Source organism: Seriola lalandi, unplaced genomic scaffold (assembly GCF_002814215.2).
Source record: "Seriola lalandi dorsalis isolate HSWRI2012SDOR001 ecotype SW California unplaced genomic scaffold, Sedor1 jcf7180002054395, whole genome shotgun sequence".
Lineage (NCBI taxonomy): Eukaryota > Metazoa > Chordata > Actinopteri > Carangiformes > Carangidae > Seriola > Seriola lalandi.
Window position 1 is genome coordinate 81,234 of NW_019524948.1, and position 21,357 is coordinate 102,590.

The following is a 21,357-nucleotide window of genomic DNA, read 5'->3' on the forward strand; positions in this document are numbered from 1 at the left end:
GAAGGATGGACAGAGGGAAATAAGAAATTTGAATAATATATCTAGGTCATATTATGTTGTGCTCTGCTAGTACCAGATATTGTCATAAGTTCAGAATACAATGTTGGGGAGTAGTGAACTACGTTTTGTTGTAGTTTTCTTTTCGTTCAGCTACATAGATTCAAGTAATTATATTACTTTTTGTGTTGTAATTATTTTTTATTTTTATTATTTATTTATTTTTACTTTACCATTGCTTCTTTTCTGTAATTAAACCACCATTGATCAACCCTACCACATGTCCAGGCAATGCATTCATTAGGCAGTCACCCCCACACACTTGACCACACTCATTATTTTACTCATGCCATTTGTTGGCATTTATAACTGCTAATAACGGAGGTGCAACCCCATGTAGCGATTTTTCAGCCCATTGATTGTTTAATTAAACAACTAATCAGATGTGGCAAGTTTCATAATGAGATCAGAGCACCACCCCTTTGTTTGGTCCGTGTCAGTGCTTGCTGTTTCCCACCTCATCGTCAGGGGTCGTTCCTCAACAGGACATTACTTTGCTTCAACGGAGTAGACACACCTTAATTCTGGATGTCGAAAGATGTTAACCCGGCATTACAGCAGATTTGACAAGTTCATGTAAGTGCGCCCGTTTTTAGATTTGAGGAGTAAATTATGTTTTTCAGTGTTTATAAAGTTAGGTAACGTACAACTATTCAAATAGTATTTAACAGAAATTGTAATCCTTTTATAAACAAACTATGCACTGCAGAAATCTAAAACACAGCTGGGCAATGTGAAGTTATAGGTATATCCCAACAATAGGCTACTTATAACATGTAGAAGTTCAGCAAAAAAGTAGGCATGGATTAAGCCATATCACATTAACTATAATGTAATAAGTATCATGTGCAATAATCAGGGAATGCAAAGATTTAACTTGACTTATTTATAAGAATAGGCGGACTGTTATTATGCAGCTAACAAAATATGGAAATATGACGTTAGAGTTGTCCTTGTAGCCTAGAGAGCTCCACCTCTGGCTAAATGCGCATGGAGTGGGCGGTTTCTGAGCACACTCACACACACACACACACACACACACACACACACACACACACACACACACACACACACACACACATACATAAACGTACGCGGGCAAGCAAGCATATGGGCTCCAACCTGCTGATTCCTGTTAGACTCTCGTACACAGCCTAGGTGACAGTCATTGAGAGCGGCGAAACTATTAAAAGGCGTTTTTTTGTCAGCTCAAATTTGGAAAATGATATATTTTGGAGAGCAAATGCATCTGTAAAATGGCTTATTTTAGAGGAGTTGTTCTTTTCCTTGTGAACTTCGTATCAAACGGTGGCTTCTGACAAACTTTACCGAGTGCTCAATAAAGTTTCGCATGGTGCACTTTATCCTGAAGCACCACAGCGCGCTACGGAAATCAAAAATGAAAGCAGCACCGACAGTTTTCAGCGAATTTTGCTTTAGGAAGTATTTCAAATGGCTTGATATGCCACTTTTTTTTCGCTTCTGATCTGTGGCTGACAGATAACAGCGAGCTCGGACAGACTTCGGTGACCGTTACGCTCATTTTGCATTTGGACAGGCGACTGAAGCTCCAAGGCAGACACACTTGGGACTCCGGAGAGCACAGGCGGGACAACAACATGACCAGCTGCTGTCTTGCCTTGGTCGTATTGTGGTGGAGCGCTTACTACTGCATGTTCTCGATCGCGGGGAGTAATTATTCGCTGGATGGAAACAACGAAGTGCACCCAGGTTTCATCCAGCGGCGACTGCGGACGCACGCAAAGAGGGAGATGCAGAGGGAGATCCTGTCCATTCTCGGGCTACCGCACAGACCTAGACCGCATCTGTCACACGGAAAGTTCAACTCTGCTCCACTTTTCATGTTGGACTTATACAACACCATATCAAGCGATGAGAAAAGCCAAGTGCAAGGCATGCTGGACGGATATCAGTCCACGCTGACAACCCAGAGCTCTCCTCTGGCCACATATCAAGAGACTGCCTTTCTAAATGATGCAGATATGGTGATGAGCTTCGTTAATTTAGGTAAGTTACCTGAAATTATGTCATGATAAGGGTTATTTGTGAATTTATTGTAAGAAGAAACCCACCTAAACTTTGGCTGACATGAAGAAATCTCGTTTGACAAAATAGTGTCAGTTTTGTGGGGAAGTTATTTAAAAAAACAAAACAATTACGCATAAAGGCCTTGTCCTTATCTTAAAATGAAAATCATCTGTCACACTGGACCATTGTTCGCCACACATTTGAGATCACAGGGCATTAGCACGACAGATTTAACATCAAGCACTAGAGTTGGATCGTGAACTAGTTCATTGTATGAGCCAAACAGGCAAAAATTACTCCCTCATCTTGTCTGTGGGTTAGAAAAACTCATGAGGTTTATATTGTTATTTGTTGTTAGTATCTATGTGTCCCGTCTCCGGGCTGATTGGCCCTCCTTTGCTCCTCATTTATAGCACTGAGATTCTGTAGTCAGTTTTACTGTGAGGTGTACTCCATTATTTTTAACTTTGCGGGAAAATGGAGATCCATAGTCTCAGCAAACCATCAACCACTACCACTGGTATTTTCTATATAAAGGACTTATTCTTGTTTGTGTTACCTAAGCAGATTTGTCTTTAATTAGCTCCAGTGACGATAAAGAGCGACACTTCAACTAGTTTGGAACATAAAAGCCAAAAGCCCTAACTTCCATTAGCAGCTCTAGTGTTTACTGGGACACTCTAAACAGAGTGCCTGAAGATAAACAGAGAGTCAGAGACTGGTGGACAAGAAGGCATGAATCCAGATTGATTGTCAGTCTTCTTGGGAACTAAGGGCATTTTCATGATAAGGACACGAGAACAGTGGGAATTTGTCACTTTTCTGACTCTAAGCTGCTGTTGAAACAGGAAGTTCTTTACTCCTCACCTTTGTAAACCATTTAGTAGTCACTTAGTACCCTTAGATTATAATTAGATATAGAGAATATATATTATATATAGAAGATTATAATAGGCTGGAGCGCCCAAGTTCAAAAATGCTTCTCTACTTAATGGTTCTCTGAGTTTTTGTGTTGCAAGATGTGTTGATGAAAACCAGATATTCAAACAGAAGGCGGTTGCAGTTTTGGTCTCAGATGTCGAACCCCTTCTGTTAGCTTTTCGAGGTGAGTGTGATGGTGACGGCGTAGTGTTTGTGTCTGTGGTTTTAGTATTCCTGTGCTGTGTCAGTTTGGGTTTATACTCCTGTGCTTTTGCACATCTGGCTCTCCACTTTGATTAATCACGTCCTGTGCATCTTTTGACGATTCCCTCAGATTTCTGCAGTGACCAGGGGATTAGGTTGCCATCTCTTCCAGCTGTACACAGAGTCCTAACTGTCCTGGAGGAGAGACGGCTTCCTCCTCGAATGTGATTGTAATTAATGTTGGACAGGCCAAGGCTTTCCATCTGCTTTGCAAATAAGGCCTTGCGCTTCTACTGTGTGTCATCGCCATCCGATTAGTTTTTAATGTGTCTCTTTCTCGATTGGAGCAGTTTGTGAGGAATGACTTAGAGTTGCCTGAAACTCTTCTGGGTGGTCCTTTTTATTTAAAAAAACAGCCTAAAAATCTAGATATCGTGTGGCCAGAGTGAAACTACAAATTAGAATCAAGATAAATGAAAGGAAGAAAGACATAGAAGACAAACAATTTGTCTGAAACAATTTGAAAAATATGGGTTTGGTTAACAGACAGAGCCAAAGGAGACTTTGTGGAAAGGCACTTTCCCTGTATTATCTGTGTTTGCTAAATCAAATCAGAGAAGACTTACTCTTACACAGGTGATCTGATTTAAAACTGGCTTCACCTGTTTTCATTAGGAAATTCTCAATACATGTAGATTTCACTAACACGTAGCAAATAAAATGATGACAGTGATTTAAGCTTTGGCTTTCAACTGATGTCTTTAACAGCCAGCTGTGGCAGTAGTACAGATAGAGAGCTCATTTTCTGGGGCTATTCTCTTGGGACATGGATAGATTTAAGAGCCCCTGCGTTACATCCAGTCACAAGTGTTCTCTCTGCAAGCCATGTGCCTCTTCACCCCTCCTCTGCATGATTCATATAGACCTCTTGTTCAGTCATCTGTTCTCCTTAGCCTTCACCACTTGTCATCCACTAAAAAAAAAAAAAGGTAGGACCAGAAACATATTTGTGGATGTCTTGCTTTCCATAGAGGTCTAGTGAAGTGACAAGTATGACTCATTCTGTGTGACATGCTGCAGCTTCAGACATGTCCTAATGCACAGTGGCAGTCACTGTTAACTAGAGTTTAGGGCTAGTTTATACTTCTTGAATGTGGATTTCAACAGATTTAGTTTTCTTTGTGGCTCAAACAGACACTGATTTTGAACATGAAGTGAATGCGAGAAAATTATGATAATCCTACATTAAATGGCCATATAAAAAGAAAATGGTAGTAGTTTATGTACAGGAAATTCTGGGGTCCTCCATGAGGAGTCTTTATGTGTGATGTTTTAAGTACAAATAGATCTTTTTTTCAAGGTTGAAGAGAACTCTTCTCTGCAAATCTTTCAATATAGTATAGTATATAATCAAGATATACTATATGGTAAATATAGTATAGTATATAATATAGTAAGTGGGGGGACACTGACCAATACTTGCAGGGTGCATCCCAGTGGAGGACAAATACAAGATGTCAATACTCACTGATTATATTGCTGAACAATTATCCAAAGCCACTGCAAGAGCTTTAATAGACAGCAGGGGGGATCTTGATATTCCTATCAGGTTTGGTTTTGTGGTTGAGCTGTTAGCTTGTTGTTATGGTGAGTCAAGGATGCACAGAAATGGCCTTGGTTTCATGGTTCACAGAACAGTAACTCCAAATGTTGTTTTTGTGTCATCTGCATTTAATTGTGATGAGTTTGTTTCACTTTAGCTCTCCCATGCCAGGCAAACAGACAGGTATGGAGGCCTCTCTAACCTGGCTCGTCTCAGCACGCATCCACAGTGCTAGTTGGTTGTTTGCTCTTCCATCCTCTTCGTTTTTTTTGTTGGGATTTTACCAGAGGGAAGGTCCCAAATAATCCAGAAAAATACAGTCATTCATTCTTGTTTTACTTTTCCTAACATTTGAAATACCCTGTCATGATTAAAAGGTGATCTTGAACTGGCCCACAATCTAATCAGCAGACTGATTTTTCTTCAAAGGCCTATTTAGACATTGTTGGATAAAGTCCAGATGAGTATTAAAAAATGAATTTAGGTTTATACTTAGCCACATGTATGTGTCTCTGTTAGCTAAATCAAACATCTGATTGCTTTCGTCTTTGTTTTCTCTGGCTACTGCTAAAATCAGGTTTGGTGCTACTCCGAACCAGCAGTAGGTTGTAATTAGGGATGGAACGGTTCATGAATAAAATGTGGCCCATTTGGTTCGCTTGTCTCGGTTCGGGGCATGTGTGTATTGTTTGGTTCAAGGCATGCACAAAAAAGCTTTGTATCAGTAACCCATTGAAGATTCTTTTCATTTGGCATGGAAGTGAAGGGTTTAAGTGTCGAGTTCAACAGCCAGGTCAGTTGTGGAAATGGCAGGCGGAAAAGAAAAAGGAGGCCCAGAGTTAGAGGATGCGCCAGTAGCATTGTTTCAGTCTCCTGTGTGGGAGCAGCATTTTGGATTTAGTGCTACCTATGATGATGACAATGGTCAGAAAGTGGTTGATAAAACTGTGTGCAAGCACTGTGCAACACATGTTGCTCATGCTAGCGGCAACACGTCCAATATGTTGGCTCATCTACGGAGACATCACCCCAGTGTGTCAATTGACAGCACAAGGAGGAGAGAGTCAGGTAGGAAAGAACAACTTGTACTGCCCGCAGCTTTTAAACAGCCTCTGATCAGGCAGGGCAAAAGCCATAACGAAAGTATTTGGAGGTTTCATGGCAATAGATATGCAGCCTTATGCTGTGGTGGAGGATGCAGGATTTCAGCATATGATTAAAGTACTCAAGCCGCGGTATAATATCCCCTCCTGCACACACTTAAGCTACATGGTAATTCCCCAACATTATGAAGAGAAACGACAAGGAGTTGTCAAAGAGTTGTGCGACACAGCCTATGTAGCTCTTACTACTGATGGATGGACCTCCAGGGCCACTGAAAGTTTACTAATTGTGACTGCCCATTACATTACTTTGGAGTGGGAGATGAAAAGCCCCATTTTGCAGACCCGCCCCCTTTTGCTGTACCAAAATCTCACCTAGCTTTAACCTAAGACTGTCACAATGATGTGTCTTATATCAAACTGCCTCATTCTTTCCGTTTTTGCATGGGTACATGACATGTCCTTGAGAATAACTGATTTTTTAAAAAACTGTAAATGGTGGCTAAATAGGCTATATATCTCATGCTGATGTATGGTATGGTGTTAAAAAATAGAAAAAAACAACAACGTATAGCGAACCGAAAACTGTGACCCCCAAAACCATGATACAAGCCGAACTGTGGATTGTGTGAACCGTTCCACCGTTGTTGTTATACACCTGAAGCTGTCCCAAAGTCCCTGTATGATCAAGTAATAAATTGACTCAATCAAAGAGTCAGTTGTTTCATGTAGAAGGGAGCTTTGGAAGAATTTCACAAAACCGTCCTGAAATGTTTCCTGAAAAACCTCAGAGACCAGAAGAGAGCAGAAAAGAGGACCAGTTGCCGCTTCACGTCAGCATCGAGTATACCATAAACAACATTAGCTAGAAGTTAAACGAGGAATTCAAGATATGCTGGGGTGGACTCAAGGATCTTTTTTGAGACAAAGGCTTGGCAGTTGAAACCCTCCCGTAATGGTGAGAAAAATTACATTTACAAACTGCAAACCTCTGTGTTTTCATCTGTTTACAGAATCAGATATTTCACTGCCGCTATGTTCAAGAATGGCCCAAGATATACAAATAATTCTGCCTATTAAGTTACAGTGTTTTAAAGTGCTTCCCTTTTCTCATGTTTGGATTGTATTAGTTGTCAAGCACTCTGGCAAAACATACAGCTGCCTCAAGAAACAAACAGGGTTGATGGAGAAAACATATCTGGTTAACCAGATTATGTCTTTTCCAGTCCTGCTTTATGTGTGTCATAAAAGACGAGGTGTTTCAGGACAACTCAATTGTCCATCTGAGTTCTTGCTACAGACCTTACAGTGTCTATGAATATATGCATGTGTCCTAACTGTATTTTCTTTAGTAAGTCTGTCAAAGTCTGTTGACACAACAGACTTTGTTTTGAGATGTACACATTAGAGACCAACTGATATTGGACTTTTGGGGCTGATACCAATATAAGGGAGTCAAAAAAATCTGATATGATATATCAGCCGATATATATATATATAAATATATAAAAACACTTGACACTTGTGAAAAAGATATGTAATGAAAGCAGGATATTTTATAGTTTAACCATAAACTTTATCGTCCAAAATGACATCAGTGCACTGAAACAGTAAACTTCACTGGGAATTAAATAAAATAACTATAAAAATAAATAACTATAAATAAAAAAACTGAAGAATATAAGAATATATATATATGTATATATATATATATATATATATATATATATGTATATATATATACACACACACACACATATATTTAACTCAAATGAAAACAAAGGATCAAATATACCTAAAATGCGGTCTGTATAACTCGACTTGACCTGTGCATTTTGGACACTTGATCAACTGCATTATTACTTCTTAATAAAAGTATTCATATCAGTGTATATTGGAGAATATAGGAGCCGATACCATTATATCTGTGATAGGCCAATATCGGCCAATAAAAAAGAGTAAATAAATGAGAGCAGTGGGTCCTAATCAGATGCTCCATCAGGATTACTGGCTCAGTTTGATAAACCGATAGTACACACACAGTTGGTCAACCTTGATGTCGGCAGATAATTATTTATAAGAAATCATTCCATTTACACTTGATGTAATCTCTCTTATTAACCCGGCTCTCAACACCCTACTATGCACTCATATATCACTCCTCTTCCCCCCAGCCCATCCACTGATGATATCTCTACATTTCCAGCTGAGATTGAGTAAAGAGATTATACTTGCTGTGTTTTTTTTCTCTGTCTTCCTCCTGTCTTCATTGGACATTTCACTTCAGAATGATATTGGTGTAGGATGGAGGAGTGTGACAGGTTTAGGAGGTGATGGGCAGTGGAAGGAGGTCACACAGGGGATTTTTAGCAGACATTAACCTGGAATTAGTGCTTATGTGCCAGTGTGAGGCTGTGTTTGTATATTTAGTTTGTGTAAAAGAGGCAATCAAAGAGGTTCAAACAGAGGGCAGAGATGCAAACAAGTTTGTCTCTATTTTGATTCATGGATTTAGCCTGTTTTCTGTGTTTTTTTGTCAGGGTGGTGGGGAAGTTTGGGGTGACTGCAAGAAGGGAACAAAGGTGCACATACACTGAGGAAGTATGAACACGTGGATGCCATAGGTTGCATTAGTGCACACTGAATCAACATGTTGCTGTTATGTTGATGTGAAAGAACTGGAAATCATGTCTCATCTTCTGTCTTATGTCAAATCTTAACAGCTTGTCATTTTTTATTATACAGTTAACGCCTTAACGTTGTAAGCTTTATGATTAATGTCCTGGTTCATTTGTTGTCACCCCTGGTTACAGTGGTAACAGAAAGTGCAGTTTAATATTACAGCCTCCTTAGACCTTTTCATGATCATAAATTTAATGTTAGGCTACACAGTACAGGAGGCCAACCGCTTTGTAAACACTGGAAGGTATGTGTTTGGAATTTATGGTCTGCCCCAGTGCTAAAAAAGGTTGTGAACCTATGAACTGCTGAACTCAGACTCGACATGTTCTTGTGTGCCCATTGAACTCTATTAATTATGTAATGACCCAGTCATTTGCTCTGCTGGAGAAGCCCCATCTGGTAATGGAGATGACCGCGGCCAACAAGAGTGGCGTAAATGTCACAGTAAACATTCCTGATGTCACATTCTTCTCTAATACCACAGACACGAATGCTGGGATTTATCTGTAGTGCTAGTAAAGCATAAAAAGAGGAGGGAAGAGAGGAAAGAAAAAAGGCATACCCAAAGGATGCTTGAGGGTCATGAGTTCATGCTGTTGATGCCAAATTCTGACCCTACCGACTGCCTGCTTCGGCATAAATCGAGATTCATCAGACTGGAATACATTTTTTCAGTCTTTATCAGTCCAGTGTTGGTAGGCCACTGCCCACTGCAGCCTCAGATGTCTATTCTTGGCTGACAGGAGTGCAACCTGATGCGGTCTTCTGTTGTTTGATGTGTTAGGTCGTCTGAGATAGGGGATGTCACAAGAACCACAACTTAAGCACCAAGTTGATGCCAAAATTCTGATGGTACACGTTTTGTACAGTACAGTTAGTACCAAGAGTACCGTAGATGTCGTAGGTATTGGAGATGTGAATTCTTCTAGGATTGATGAGTACAGTACCAACCATCCTCTCCACAACATTCTGGCAGGACAGACAAGCAGCTACAGCTGCAGCAAACGTCTCATCTTACTGCGCTGAAGTGGAGATCCTTTGTTCCCACTGCCATCAGGCTATACAACAACTCAGCTTTCTTCTTTCCCCTAGGGGATAAATAAAGTACTGTATAATAACTGTAAAAGCATGCTTATAATCTGAGCTTGGTGCCCACAACATTAGTAGGCTAGTCATTACTGTTCAGAGTTGAGTATTTTCACATCATTGGACTGTCACATTGTTATTCTATTTAAGTTACTACTTGCACACTGACTTACATGGAGGTGTGTGCATGTGTTGTGTGTCTGTGTGCATGCACACGTGTGTATGTGTAGCACACTATGTGTGCAGCAGCCTCTGTTGTTTTCTATTTTTTACAGTGTTGGTATTGAATTTGGTATTGAGAATTGTGGAATTTCATTGGTGACCAAATTTATCATGACATCTCTAGCTTGAGATACTGTTCTGCTCAGCACTGTGGGAAGTGCTTATCTGAGTTACCGTAGCCTTTCTGTCAGCTCGAAAGAGGCTGACCAATCTCCTCTAACCTCTCTCATAAACCAAGAGATTCTGTCTGCCGAACTGCTGCCCACTGGATGTTTTTGTTTTTTCATAAAATTCTGAGTAAACTCTAGAGACTGTTGACTGTTGACTCTCACCAACAATCATGCCACAGTCAAAGTCATTGATATCAATTTCTTTCCCATTCTGACCTTTGAACATTAACTGAGAGTTTATTGATGATTGACTCATTACAGAATTGCATGAAGAAGCGGGTGCACATTTTAGATATGTAATAGATTGGTTAAGAGGAAAATAAAACCTGTCGATGGTGTTACATATGTATCCGTGATGAGGCGTGCCTTCCAAGATTATCGTGTGTTAAACTTAAACTCAACTTTTTCTGATCAACCCACTTAAACGTATCTGACTTGTTATGCCTCCGCGTCGGCGACAGCAAGGCCAGAGGCATTATGTTTTCGCACACAGACAACCCTGTGTGTCCATCCCATTCTCATGAAGGCGATACCTCAGTAACGCCTTGAGTAAATTTCTTCAAATTTGGCTCAAATATTCATTTGGACTCAAGAATGAACTGATTAGATTTGGTGGTCAAAGGATATAAGTCACAGTGACCTCAAAAAACAAGTTTTTTGCCATAACTCACAAATTAATATTCTCATTATGACACAATTTAACACAAATGTCTATGGATGAAATGATGAGGTGACTTCACTTTGACATCATAATGATCTGTAAAAACAATTGTGGCCAATAGTGTAACTCAGGAAATGGAGATTGTGACCATATTTCTAAACCTGCTGCATTGAGTCTGATGTTTGGATTATGGTGAGAAAAAGAGAGTGAGTGTATTTTCTGTCAAAAGAAAATATATCATATGCAGCATGTCAGGGACCCAGAAATGTAAGGTAGACCAACAATTAATGTTTATTTAACAATGGTAAATGTGTTAGGGTGGAGTTTTCCTTTAAGGCTAGGGCCAAGGGGTTGGGGAATCTATGTAGTCACTCACTTAAAGTCTTTACAAGTACACAAATACAGACATGTGACTTGGCTTGCATCACTGGTGTCACAAAGAAAGCTGGAACCCTCTGTGGTGGTCTGAAACAACCACATGTCCATAGTGAGAAAAAGGCCCCATGTAAGTGCCAATGCTCCTGATCCTTCTGAGTAAGTAGCCTCCCTTTCAGCCATGCAGTCGCTGACAAATTTACAACCCCTAGGCTGACTTTCCAAACATGATACTGACAGGAAAACAGTTGGAGATTGGAGGGATGGTGGGACGGAGGAAGGAAGAGAGAGATGAGAAAAAGAATAGGAGGAGGAGGAAGTGAAGCAAGATGTGTTCATGCTGTGTTTTTATCAGAAACTAATATGTATGTCATTTCACAGAAATATGCAATGATTTAGCTCACAACTGCAGTTTCATCACTGTTTATTGCATATTTTCTTTTTTGAAAAAATACCTTTTTTGCTTTGAGCAAGTTTACAACAAGTATTTGGGCTAGGGTTAGGACGGTTAAGGGTAGGGGAAGGGTTTCAGTTAAAGAATTGATATTGTTATTCAATTACAGAATTCAATACAGATTTGTATGATTTTCTGTTCCGCTTTTCTAATTCAGTACATTGTTTTTTGCAAAAAGTTGCGGAGGACAGAGAGAAAGAGCTGAGGCCTCTAACCAGAGACTTTGTCAGAGAAGAAAAATAGAGTGATAGAATAAAAATACAAGGAGGAGAGAGCATTGAGACATAATAAACCTGTAAATAGAGAAAAAGATAAAGAACAGTCAGATGAGATAGAAATAAGATGAAAAAAGATGTTGGTATTCATATCTCAGTAGGTACAACATTACACTAATATGTCCAAGGGTCAGGGGTTCGACTGCCAATGAGAACACCCAAAGCAAAAATGTATTCGATTCCAGTGCCATGAGGCTTTCTGCATAAAAGGATCTTATCACTAAGGATGTGCAGGGGAAACTCCGCCCAGTACTTCCTCCTGTACAGTCACTTTCCACACCTCCAAGCAGCTAGTCTCCTGGATACCTTATCTGAGTGTTTAAAAGTCCAGTATGAATCCTTTTCCAACAGGAAGCCTCCCATCTTTCTTTTGTGTACATCTACATTGTCTTTGTTATACATAGATTAGCTGCTGTCTAAGCCCAGCTCGTATTGTATACACTCTGAGAGGAATGTAACTCTTCATCTAATCAACAGAACAATACACAATTTCGTCATTCAGGTTATTTAGTGCAGAATCGGTCTTTCTGTTTAATAACTTCTCTCTTTTATCTGCTATATCATCTCCAAATAGAAAAATAACTAAAGGCTAGACAGTGGTCCAGAAGAACCATACAATTACATTTCAGTAATCAGGAGCTTATTTTTCCAACCCAGTTTAGAAACCTCCATCCCAACCCTGTATGAAAGTGGTGGAAAAACTATAACTCTACAAGCAATCCTGATATGAAGCCTAATCCAGTTGAAAGTTTTCTCTGCTGCTAAACATGGTATCTTGTTGGTAGCAGGTAGTGGTGATGGTCACTTGCTCAGAGCTTCAGCCATTGTTGCATTTACAATACAAGAAATTATATTACGCACTGTCTTTAAGGCAGTTGCTATTTGAAAGTGGTGAGATGGTGGACCGAAGCATGCTGACCTCAGTAGAACAAAGTTATTGTGGTAGGCAGTCTGAAGGTAACTAAAGGCATGCTGTCTACAGTTTCTACCGACCAATCATGGTCGGTAGAATCTGATTAGCCATAAGGGCAAGCAAAGCACAACTATAACCTAATGGCAATATCTGATCATTTGAGGGCCACTTTTGCTCAAAATATCTGTGTGCATGTATAATCCAAACAACTGTTCAAAACCCCATAAAATGGCACGCATACTTTATTAGATCAACAAAAGGAGGAAAGTGGTGGTACTTAGTCAGTGCTGTTCCATAAATGTGCAGACCTAAAATTACATTTTTCAATGTAGACTACATAAGAGATATTTTTTCCAGAAAGCAATCTCCACTCCATGAAAAAACCTAAAGGAGCTATTTGTAAGTTTTGCTAGCCAACATTAGCATTAATAGCTGTTTACTTACCAGTCTAGAAGAAACATTGGGAATTCAGAATCAAACTTCATTCCTTTACTCACTAAGAGCTGTCTCCAATGGTGCAAAGCAACGCCAGTGTTAACTCTTGTTTCTATCACTTCTTTTCTTCTATTGAAGTTGGCACGCTAACCAGCTAGCTCCAAACTATCATTAATATATATTATATCCAACCTTTAATATCATCCTGAACATAATCAAAATGAACTAGTATGGAAGCTGAAACTGTCCGTGTTGTTCAAGTGTGGATGACTTGGGACAATCATTGAGATATTTTATTAAAAGGTAATTCCAGTTTATTACAAGTTTGTCAGGTTTGTCTTATTTTTGTAGCTCCACATTTAAACTTAAAATGCACCTCAGGCAAAGTACTAATCATAGAGCCTGATAAATAGTTGCAGAATCCATCTAACTGCAATAAACACATGCTTTAAAACAGGCTTTTCTTATGTGCAAAACTATCCACAACCTTCTATTACTTAGCACCATATAAAATTGAAAGGCTCTGATCAGAGTGCTGGAGCTAATAGCTAATTATGTACTATGCGCTAAGGGGGAGGTTTCCTTCCTTCATGAATTGTGCAGTTTAAGGCATAAAACTGGCACAAAAACAATTTGTCATATTGTTAAACTCTCAGTTACAGTGGATTCATGAAGTATTCAGGCCCTTTCATTTTTTGCACAGTTTCTTGTGCTGTAGATCGCAATTTTTATCCATTAATCTACATTCAATAATACATAGTAACAATAAGTGAAAGCATATGTTTTTGCACTTTTGCAGTTGTTTCATGTACATTCTTCTGACCATGCTGTGGCACTACAGGTTGTGGCCCGGTGCATCCTCTTCGCTTTAATTATCTTTGAGATGTGTCTAGAACTTGACTGGAGTCCACCTGTGGCAAATTGAATTGATTGGATATAGATTAGAAAGGCATACACCTGTGTATATAAGGTATTCACACTGCATGTCAGGACAAAAAATAAGACCATTTACAGGTAAATCTACAACACAATCAAGTGTACAGAAAATGAAAGAGACGGAATACACTCTCAAACCACTGTTTTTGGTTCGGTTTGGTTCGTGTTCTACTCTTTCTGTTCTACTGACCTGTATAGTGACAAAGAGATGTAAAATCTCTTATAAACAGTTTTTTTTATTGTAATTGTATTGTACTTGTAATGTATATAACATAGTAGAAAACATAATGACATTTGAATAGATTTCACGTCAATTTTTATTTTATTACTTACAACAGAAGTTATCTCAAGGCAATTTTCAAATACATCAGGCCTAGACCTTCTCTTTATAATATTATTTACAGAGACCCAACAATTCCCACCAAGAGCAAGCACTGTGGCAAAGAAAAAATTTCCTTGAGGCAGAAACCTTGAGCAGAAACGGACTCAGGGTGGGCGGCCATCTGCCTCGACCTGTTGGGTTGGGGGAGAGAGAGAGAGAGAGAGAGAGAGAGAGAGAGAGAGAGCATGCAAGCAGGACAGAAAGAGAGAGACAGAGCAAGAGAGAGTGCAGAGGAAAAGACCAGCATGCAGTAGTAGTAATATTAATAACATTAACAGCAATAATAATGTAATGGTAACTTTAATGCTGTAATCATTAATTATAGTAAAGAGTAAATTTAGTAGCAAGTGGTAAACAGGATGATAGGGTAGTAGGTGGTTTGCAGTTGCAGATCCAGACTATACAGCTCTGTAGGCGGAGGACCTGCAGAGAGTAACAGGAGGAGAGAAAGAGACGAGGGGGGGGGTGGGGGTGGGAGGGTAGGGGTGGGTGTAGGGGGCAGGAAGGAGATAGAGTAAGAGAAGGGAGAGAGAAAGCCACACAGCCTAGGAGCTCATGTGCTTGAAGGAAAAAACGAATGGCAGGACAACCTGGACCATACTATATGTACTGGGTTTAACCATAGATAGCTCAAAGTTTCTGCCTCAAGGAAATTTTTCCTTGCAACTGTCGCCTAGTGCTTGCTCTTGGTGGGAATTGTTGGGTCTCTGTCAAAAATATTATAAAGAGAAGGTCTAGACCTGCTCTATTTGAAAACTGCCTTGAGATAACTTCTGTCGTGAGTTGCCGCTATACAAATAAAAATTGACTTGACAACACAGCGGATTAAAGCAGAAAATTAGTGTGTAAATCTATTCAAATGTCATTATGTTTTCTACTATGTTACATGCATACATACAAATACAATATAATTACAATTAAAAAATGTTTATAAGTGATTTTACATCTCTTTGTCACTATACGGGCCAGTAGAACAGAAAGAGTAGAACAAGTAGTGAGGTAGAAAAATAAACCAAAAACAGTGGTCTTAGAGTGTATTCAGTCTCTTGATTTTATGTACACTTGATTGTGTTGTAGATTTACCTTTAAATTGTCTTGTTTTTTGTCCTGACATGCAGTGTGAATTGTACCAAAGTTTAACCATAGTTTAACCATAGACTGTATATAGAAATGGAGGTAGGCTGAGAAGTGAAGTGAAGCCAATGCGGAATTGACTAAGTGCAATACCACTGAGGGCCACATAGGGCTGGCCCCAAAAAACTCTGGCTCCAATAGACACCCATTCAAAAAACACCAACTTATCTAATGAAATACTCAGTCAATGCATTTTTTCCACAACTCATTACGGTGTCAATGGCTAAATTCACATCTTTTGTTCAGCGTTCTGGTCGTCCATCTGAAAATAATTCCCTAATTAATTAGATATTAGGCCTTAAAAATAGGTATTTTTGGGGGCGTGCCTGTTTGATTGACGTGCCTGATCTGCAATGATTGATAAGCTGACGAGGCAGGCTGCGAGGTCAGTCAGCGGGGGAGAGCTTGGATCAAATGCGTGTCGTTTAGAATCAGTTGTGTTAAATTTCTGTTACGTTCTCAATATTTGTCAGTGTTGGATGAATTTTGCTCTGTCAGTTTTGCTGTTAGTTATTTAGTTTTAATGAATTTTCGGTTCACTGTAATTATGGCCCGTTCTTTGGGACTAACAGACTGGAAGGATGCTGATATCCAGTTTTTTTTTTTGGTAAGTAAATGTTTATTTTCTGAACGACCTAGAGTTTAAATGTATATGATCCTCCCTAAAAACTAGTGTGTTTTTTTCCTACGTGTTTTGACCAGAGAATGGTCACAGAGAACAGGGAGACAGTTAACATCCAAATTCATACTATAGTTAATTTACATACATAGTTAATTAGTGAATTATGGATTCTGTTTGCTAACCTAGCTAGCTAGCTGATAACTTAGTGTTTGTTATACTAACTGTACCTGGTTCCAAACATGCAAACATTTGCAGGACAAGTATAAATATAACAATATAACAATGAACTCAGTATCATGTTATTAGAAAAAATCAGTCGCTGATAGAATTTTCCTTCATGCAGCAAAACATTCAGGTTTATCTCATTAACGTATTTTCTGTCTCCTCGTCTCACTGGTATCGTATTATATTGAGTGCAATACACAATGTGTAGAAGAAGATTATCTTGTAGGGATTTGTCATTTAATACTGTAAATTCAGCAGTCCTCAACTGAAGCAGACATTCATGCACCTATCCTGACAGCTGGTATATGTGTGTGATTAACTGTGATATACCATGTCTTAACTCAAGTGTTTGTCTTTTACTGTCATTCAAAGGTATCCACACTGAAAACTGAATGACTGGTGCCAACAGAAGGAGGACCTTATGTAAGGACAAAGGAAACTGCATGGACATCCTTAGTTCTGAAATGAGTTGTGATGATGATTATGCTGCCAGAAAACCACTTTCAGTTCATCTTCCTCTGATGAGAGGACATTTGTTATGTTTATTATTCTCTGTCCTCAGTATTCACAGGTTCAGTTTCTTGCCCTTAACTCCATTTCTGCTGTTGCTGATAGTTAGTTGATAGTTGTCTGATAGTCATAACAGAATTCATAAATATTAAATTGGAATACATTGATGGATCAGCTCTAGCACAGTCACCACCTTCACAGGTTGAAAGTATTTACCAATTTAACATCAAAACGGTGTTCAGTAGGAAACAGCTAGAACTGACAAACCAGAAATGCAACCTGGAGCAAAACGAGACTCTTAATAGATGTGTGCTGCTGTTACCTCATAGACGTATGTATTCGCCTTGCACACTCGTTAGTGTGAACTGAAAATTGACTGCTGAGATTTTGAAGCAAATTTTAGTATAGTACAGCTAATGTACATTAGTTTTATTCATTACTTAGTTATTGTCATTGAAAAGGTTTTTAATAAATACTGTGATTAAATTGTACACTGAGTATGTTTTTCCAAATCTACCATATGCCTCATGATGAATCTAACAGGTCACTTTGGTGAATTAATATTAGTGTTTTTAAAGTTGTTAAGTACAACGGACACATTAGAAAAGCACAAACTCTAATATCTATCTTTAGATCCGTCAATGTAAATGTTCAAGGACAGCAACATTTAAACATTTCTATTATTTATGTTGTTGATTAAAGCCAACATAGAAAGAGTCTTTAGGAAAAACTTTCATCAATGTGTTCTTGTATGATTACAATGTTGTGCATGTTGCTTTTGTTAAAATTACAATGCTTCTTATTTGTAAAAGAATAATAAGCTAACTGAAAGTTAAGGGTTATTGTAGATTTAGAGAACCATGTTTTGTGAACAATTGGGCTCCCCATACTGAAATAAGATCATTTTGAAAGGCTGGATGGATGGATGGATGGATGGATGGATGGATGGATGGATGGATGGATGGATGGATAGATAGATAGATAGATAGATAGATAGATAGATAGATAGATAGATAGATAGATAGATGGATAGATAGATGGATAGATAGATGGATAGATGGATGGATGGATGGATGGATGGATGGATGGATGGATGGATGGATAGATAGCTTTTTTTATCCCCTAGGGGAAATTCATGTGTCCATTTTTGATAATAATAATAATAATAATAATAATAATAATAATAATAATAATAATAATAACAACAACAATAATAATAATAATAATAATAATAATAACAGCTGATAATAAATAAACAATAATAATTAGATTAGTCCACTTCCTTTGGCTGAGGTATTGTATAGCCTGATGGTGGTACGAACAAAGGATCTCCTGAACCTCTCTGTTCTGCAGCGCAGTGAGATGAGTAGTTTGCTGCACCTGTAGCTGCTTCTCTGTCCTGCCAGAATGTTGTGGAGAGGGTGGTTGGTATTTTCCAAGATGGCCTCCATCCTACATTGCATGTGTCTCTCCACAACAGTCCTGAGTGAGTCCAGACTCCTGCCAAGCACAGACCCAGCCTTTTTTACCAGCTTGTCAAGTCTCTTTGTGTTCATGTCAGACATGCTGCTGCCCCAGCAGACTGCAGCATAAAAAGTAGACTGGCCACCACTGACTGATAAAACATGTGCAGCATTTCACCGCAGACATCAAAGGACCTGAGCCTCCTGAGGAATAAGAGCCAGCTCTGCCCCTTCCGGTAGATGGCATCCGTGTTCAGGGACCAGTCCAGTTTACTGTCCAGGTGCACACCTAGGTATTTATAAGTGTGCACCACCTCAATGTCCTTCCCTCGAATGTTGATTGGCTGAAGGGTGGGCCTAGACCTCCGAAAGTCCATGACCATCTCCTTGGTCTTGGAGGTGTTCAGAAGGAGGCAGTTCTTGTCGCTCCATTCACTGAAGGCCATGATCAGATCCCTGGACTCCTCTTCCTGCCTGTTCCTGATACGCACCAAAAATAGTTGTGTCATTTGAGTATTTCTTGATGTGGCATAGAAATAGCACAGCATACTTAAGCAGCAGAAGTCTTGACTTTGTTAATGTACATGTTGATTAATGTCTTGTTGTTGAAATGTTTGCTTAGGTTGCGGTCAGTCATACAGTTAATCGGGTACTTGTATGTTCACACACATACCTGTAGTACATCTGAGTTCCCCCACACACTAGGTGGTCTCAGCCGCCATTTTGAGTAGTTTCTTTGTTTTCTGCCATCTTGTATAGTTTTCTTTGTTCAGATCATGTGGTCACAGTGACTACTTTGAATCTTCCATCTTGCCTTTGTCTTTGTCCCCACAGACACACCCCCATACACACACACACACACACACACACACACACACACACACCTGTATATACTAGATTAGACATTGTGTTTTTACTCTGTCCATTGTAAATGAATGTCTTTAAGTATAACCACTGGTGTGTTTAATGTTGCACAAGCGTGAACATTGTCAACCTCTACTTAGTAGAATTCCAATCCTTCAATTTAACTTATATATCTGGTAATTTGGTTATAGTCATTTAGGTAATTATTAATCAGAATTCCAGATTAATAGTTATAATTTGAGACTGAAAAAATATTGGCTATTTTGCCTATTAGTTTAGGCTGGTGCCCCCGAGGACTTTAATTCATTTTAAAGTTATTTGATATTAATATTTTTAATAATAATATTTTCTTAATTTATGATAGCTTATAAATTAATGGACAACCGAAGATCCAGCATTTATGGTGTCCAGCTCATGAGGCAGAGCTCAGACTGGATTCCAGTGAGCATCCACTTGAAAGTGGCAAGGAAAATCTCCCTTTTAACAGATTGAAACCTTTAACAGAACCGGTTTGGTCAGCAGCCATCTGCTTTGACTGGTTGGGTTGAGAGAGAAAAAGAGGACTGGACTTGAGGACTTTTACTGAAAACTCAAATAACATGAAGAAAGTGAAATTTCTCTACACTTTGATCCCACCAGTATTGTGTTGACACCATGGACAGGTGTATTATTAGATACAGTGATTATTTTTCTTTTGAGTTGCCTCAAGGATCACCTCCTTTTTGAATATCCAGCTATCTGGTTTCTGCCACTTTTGTTGGAGCTATACTGTGTGTAAGCAGTTGGTCTAACATGTATGTCAGCCCAGGGGAGTTATTGAAGCTGGGATCAACTGGATCATATGCTCTCACTCTAAGCCACTGAAATACATTGTGGTCACCAGAGATTTTCTGAAGGGAATCCCCTTCAGAAAGTCTGTGGTATGCATTTGAAGCTCAACTGTCTACATGACAAAAAGAGTGAAGGGGAAAAAAAGGCTGACAGAAAAGGTGTGTGGAGATGCACAAAAGGAGGAGGTAGAAGGTAGGAGGTAAGGAGTAATAGTGAGGTAAGATAGAGTCCCACAAAGCATCGCAGAATGAGCTGGCCTTCTACGTTGCGGCTGTGGAATGCAAAACCACCGATATTTTGACTTCTCCTTTGGAAACAGCTGCGTTTCCTTTTTGAAAGATATTTTTTCCTTATTTATTGGATCCCTCAGGAGAGATCCATCTCCTGGCCCTGACACTGGCTTCCTCCTGTAAATGTGGGACCAGACTGGCCGATTCCAGACACACACGTATACACACACTCACATGCACACCTGCTGCACAAAAGCAGGCACTAACGGATCACTGTAGCGTACCTCTTTACTGCGTGTGCTGGTGGACATGTAGATAGATCCTTCATTGTAAATGTTCAAGGACAGCAACATTTAAACATTTCTATTATTTATGTTGTTGATTAAAGCCAACATAGAAAGAGTCTTCAGGAAAAACTATCAATGTGTTTTTGTATGATTACAATGCTGTGCATGCTGCTTTTGTTAAAATTCATACCAGACATGCTTCAAGAAAACCATCAACAAAGTTAAAGCAAAGCTTGAGGAGCCCACCCGCTGGTGGTAGGATGGTAACAGGTACAAAGCCTGAATTTGTAAAAGAATAAGAAGCTAACCGAAAGTTAAAGGTTATTGTAGATTTAAAGAACCATGTTTTGTGAATAATTGGGCTCCCCATACTGAAATAAGATCATTTTGATAGATAGATAGATAGATAGATAGATAGATAGATAGATAGATAGATAGATAGATAGACAGACAGTCCAGTTCTGTCATGGTGCGGGTAAGGCTGGACCTAAATGCAGCCAAAACAGGGGAATGAAGTGCAAAAATGTTTTAATAATAAAAAGGTGCCAACTTACAAATAAGGAACAAACTGAACAGATGCTGAAGCATGGGGAAACACGGGACCACAGCAGCAGGTAAAAACCTAGGACAATTACAGGAGATAACAACAGGCGACATGACAAA

General features: G+C 39.2%; 1 protein-coding gene across 1 annotated transcript in view; it reads left to right on the forward strand.

The window, feature by feature from the left end:
* The first annotated feature begins 1,137 nt into the window (after positions 1 to 1,137).
* The window catches only part of bmp6 (bone morphogenetic protein 6), a 53,148-nt gene continuing 32,928 nt past the window's right edge, over positions 1,138 to 21,357 (forward strand). The window contains exon 1 of the mRNA XM_023409523.2: positions 1,138 to 2,085. Coding sequence (XP_023265291.2) covers positions 1,677 to 2,085 — 409 coding nt within the window. The 5' untranslated portion in view covers positions 1,138 to 1,676. The remainder of the gene's footprint in view (positions 2,086 to 21,357) is intronic.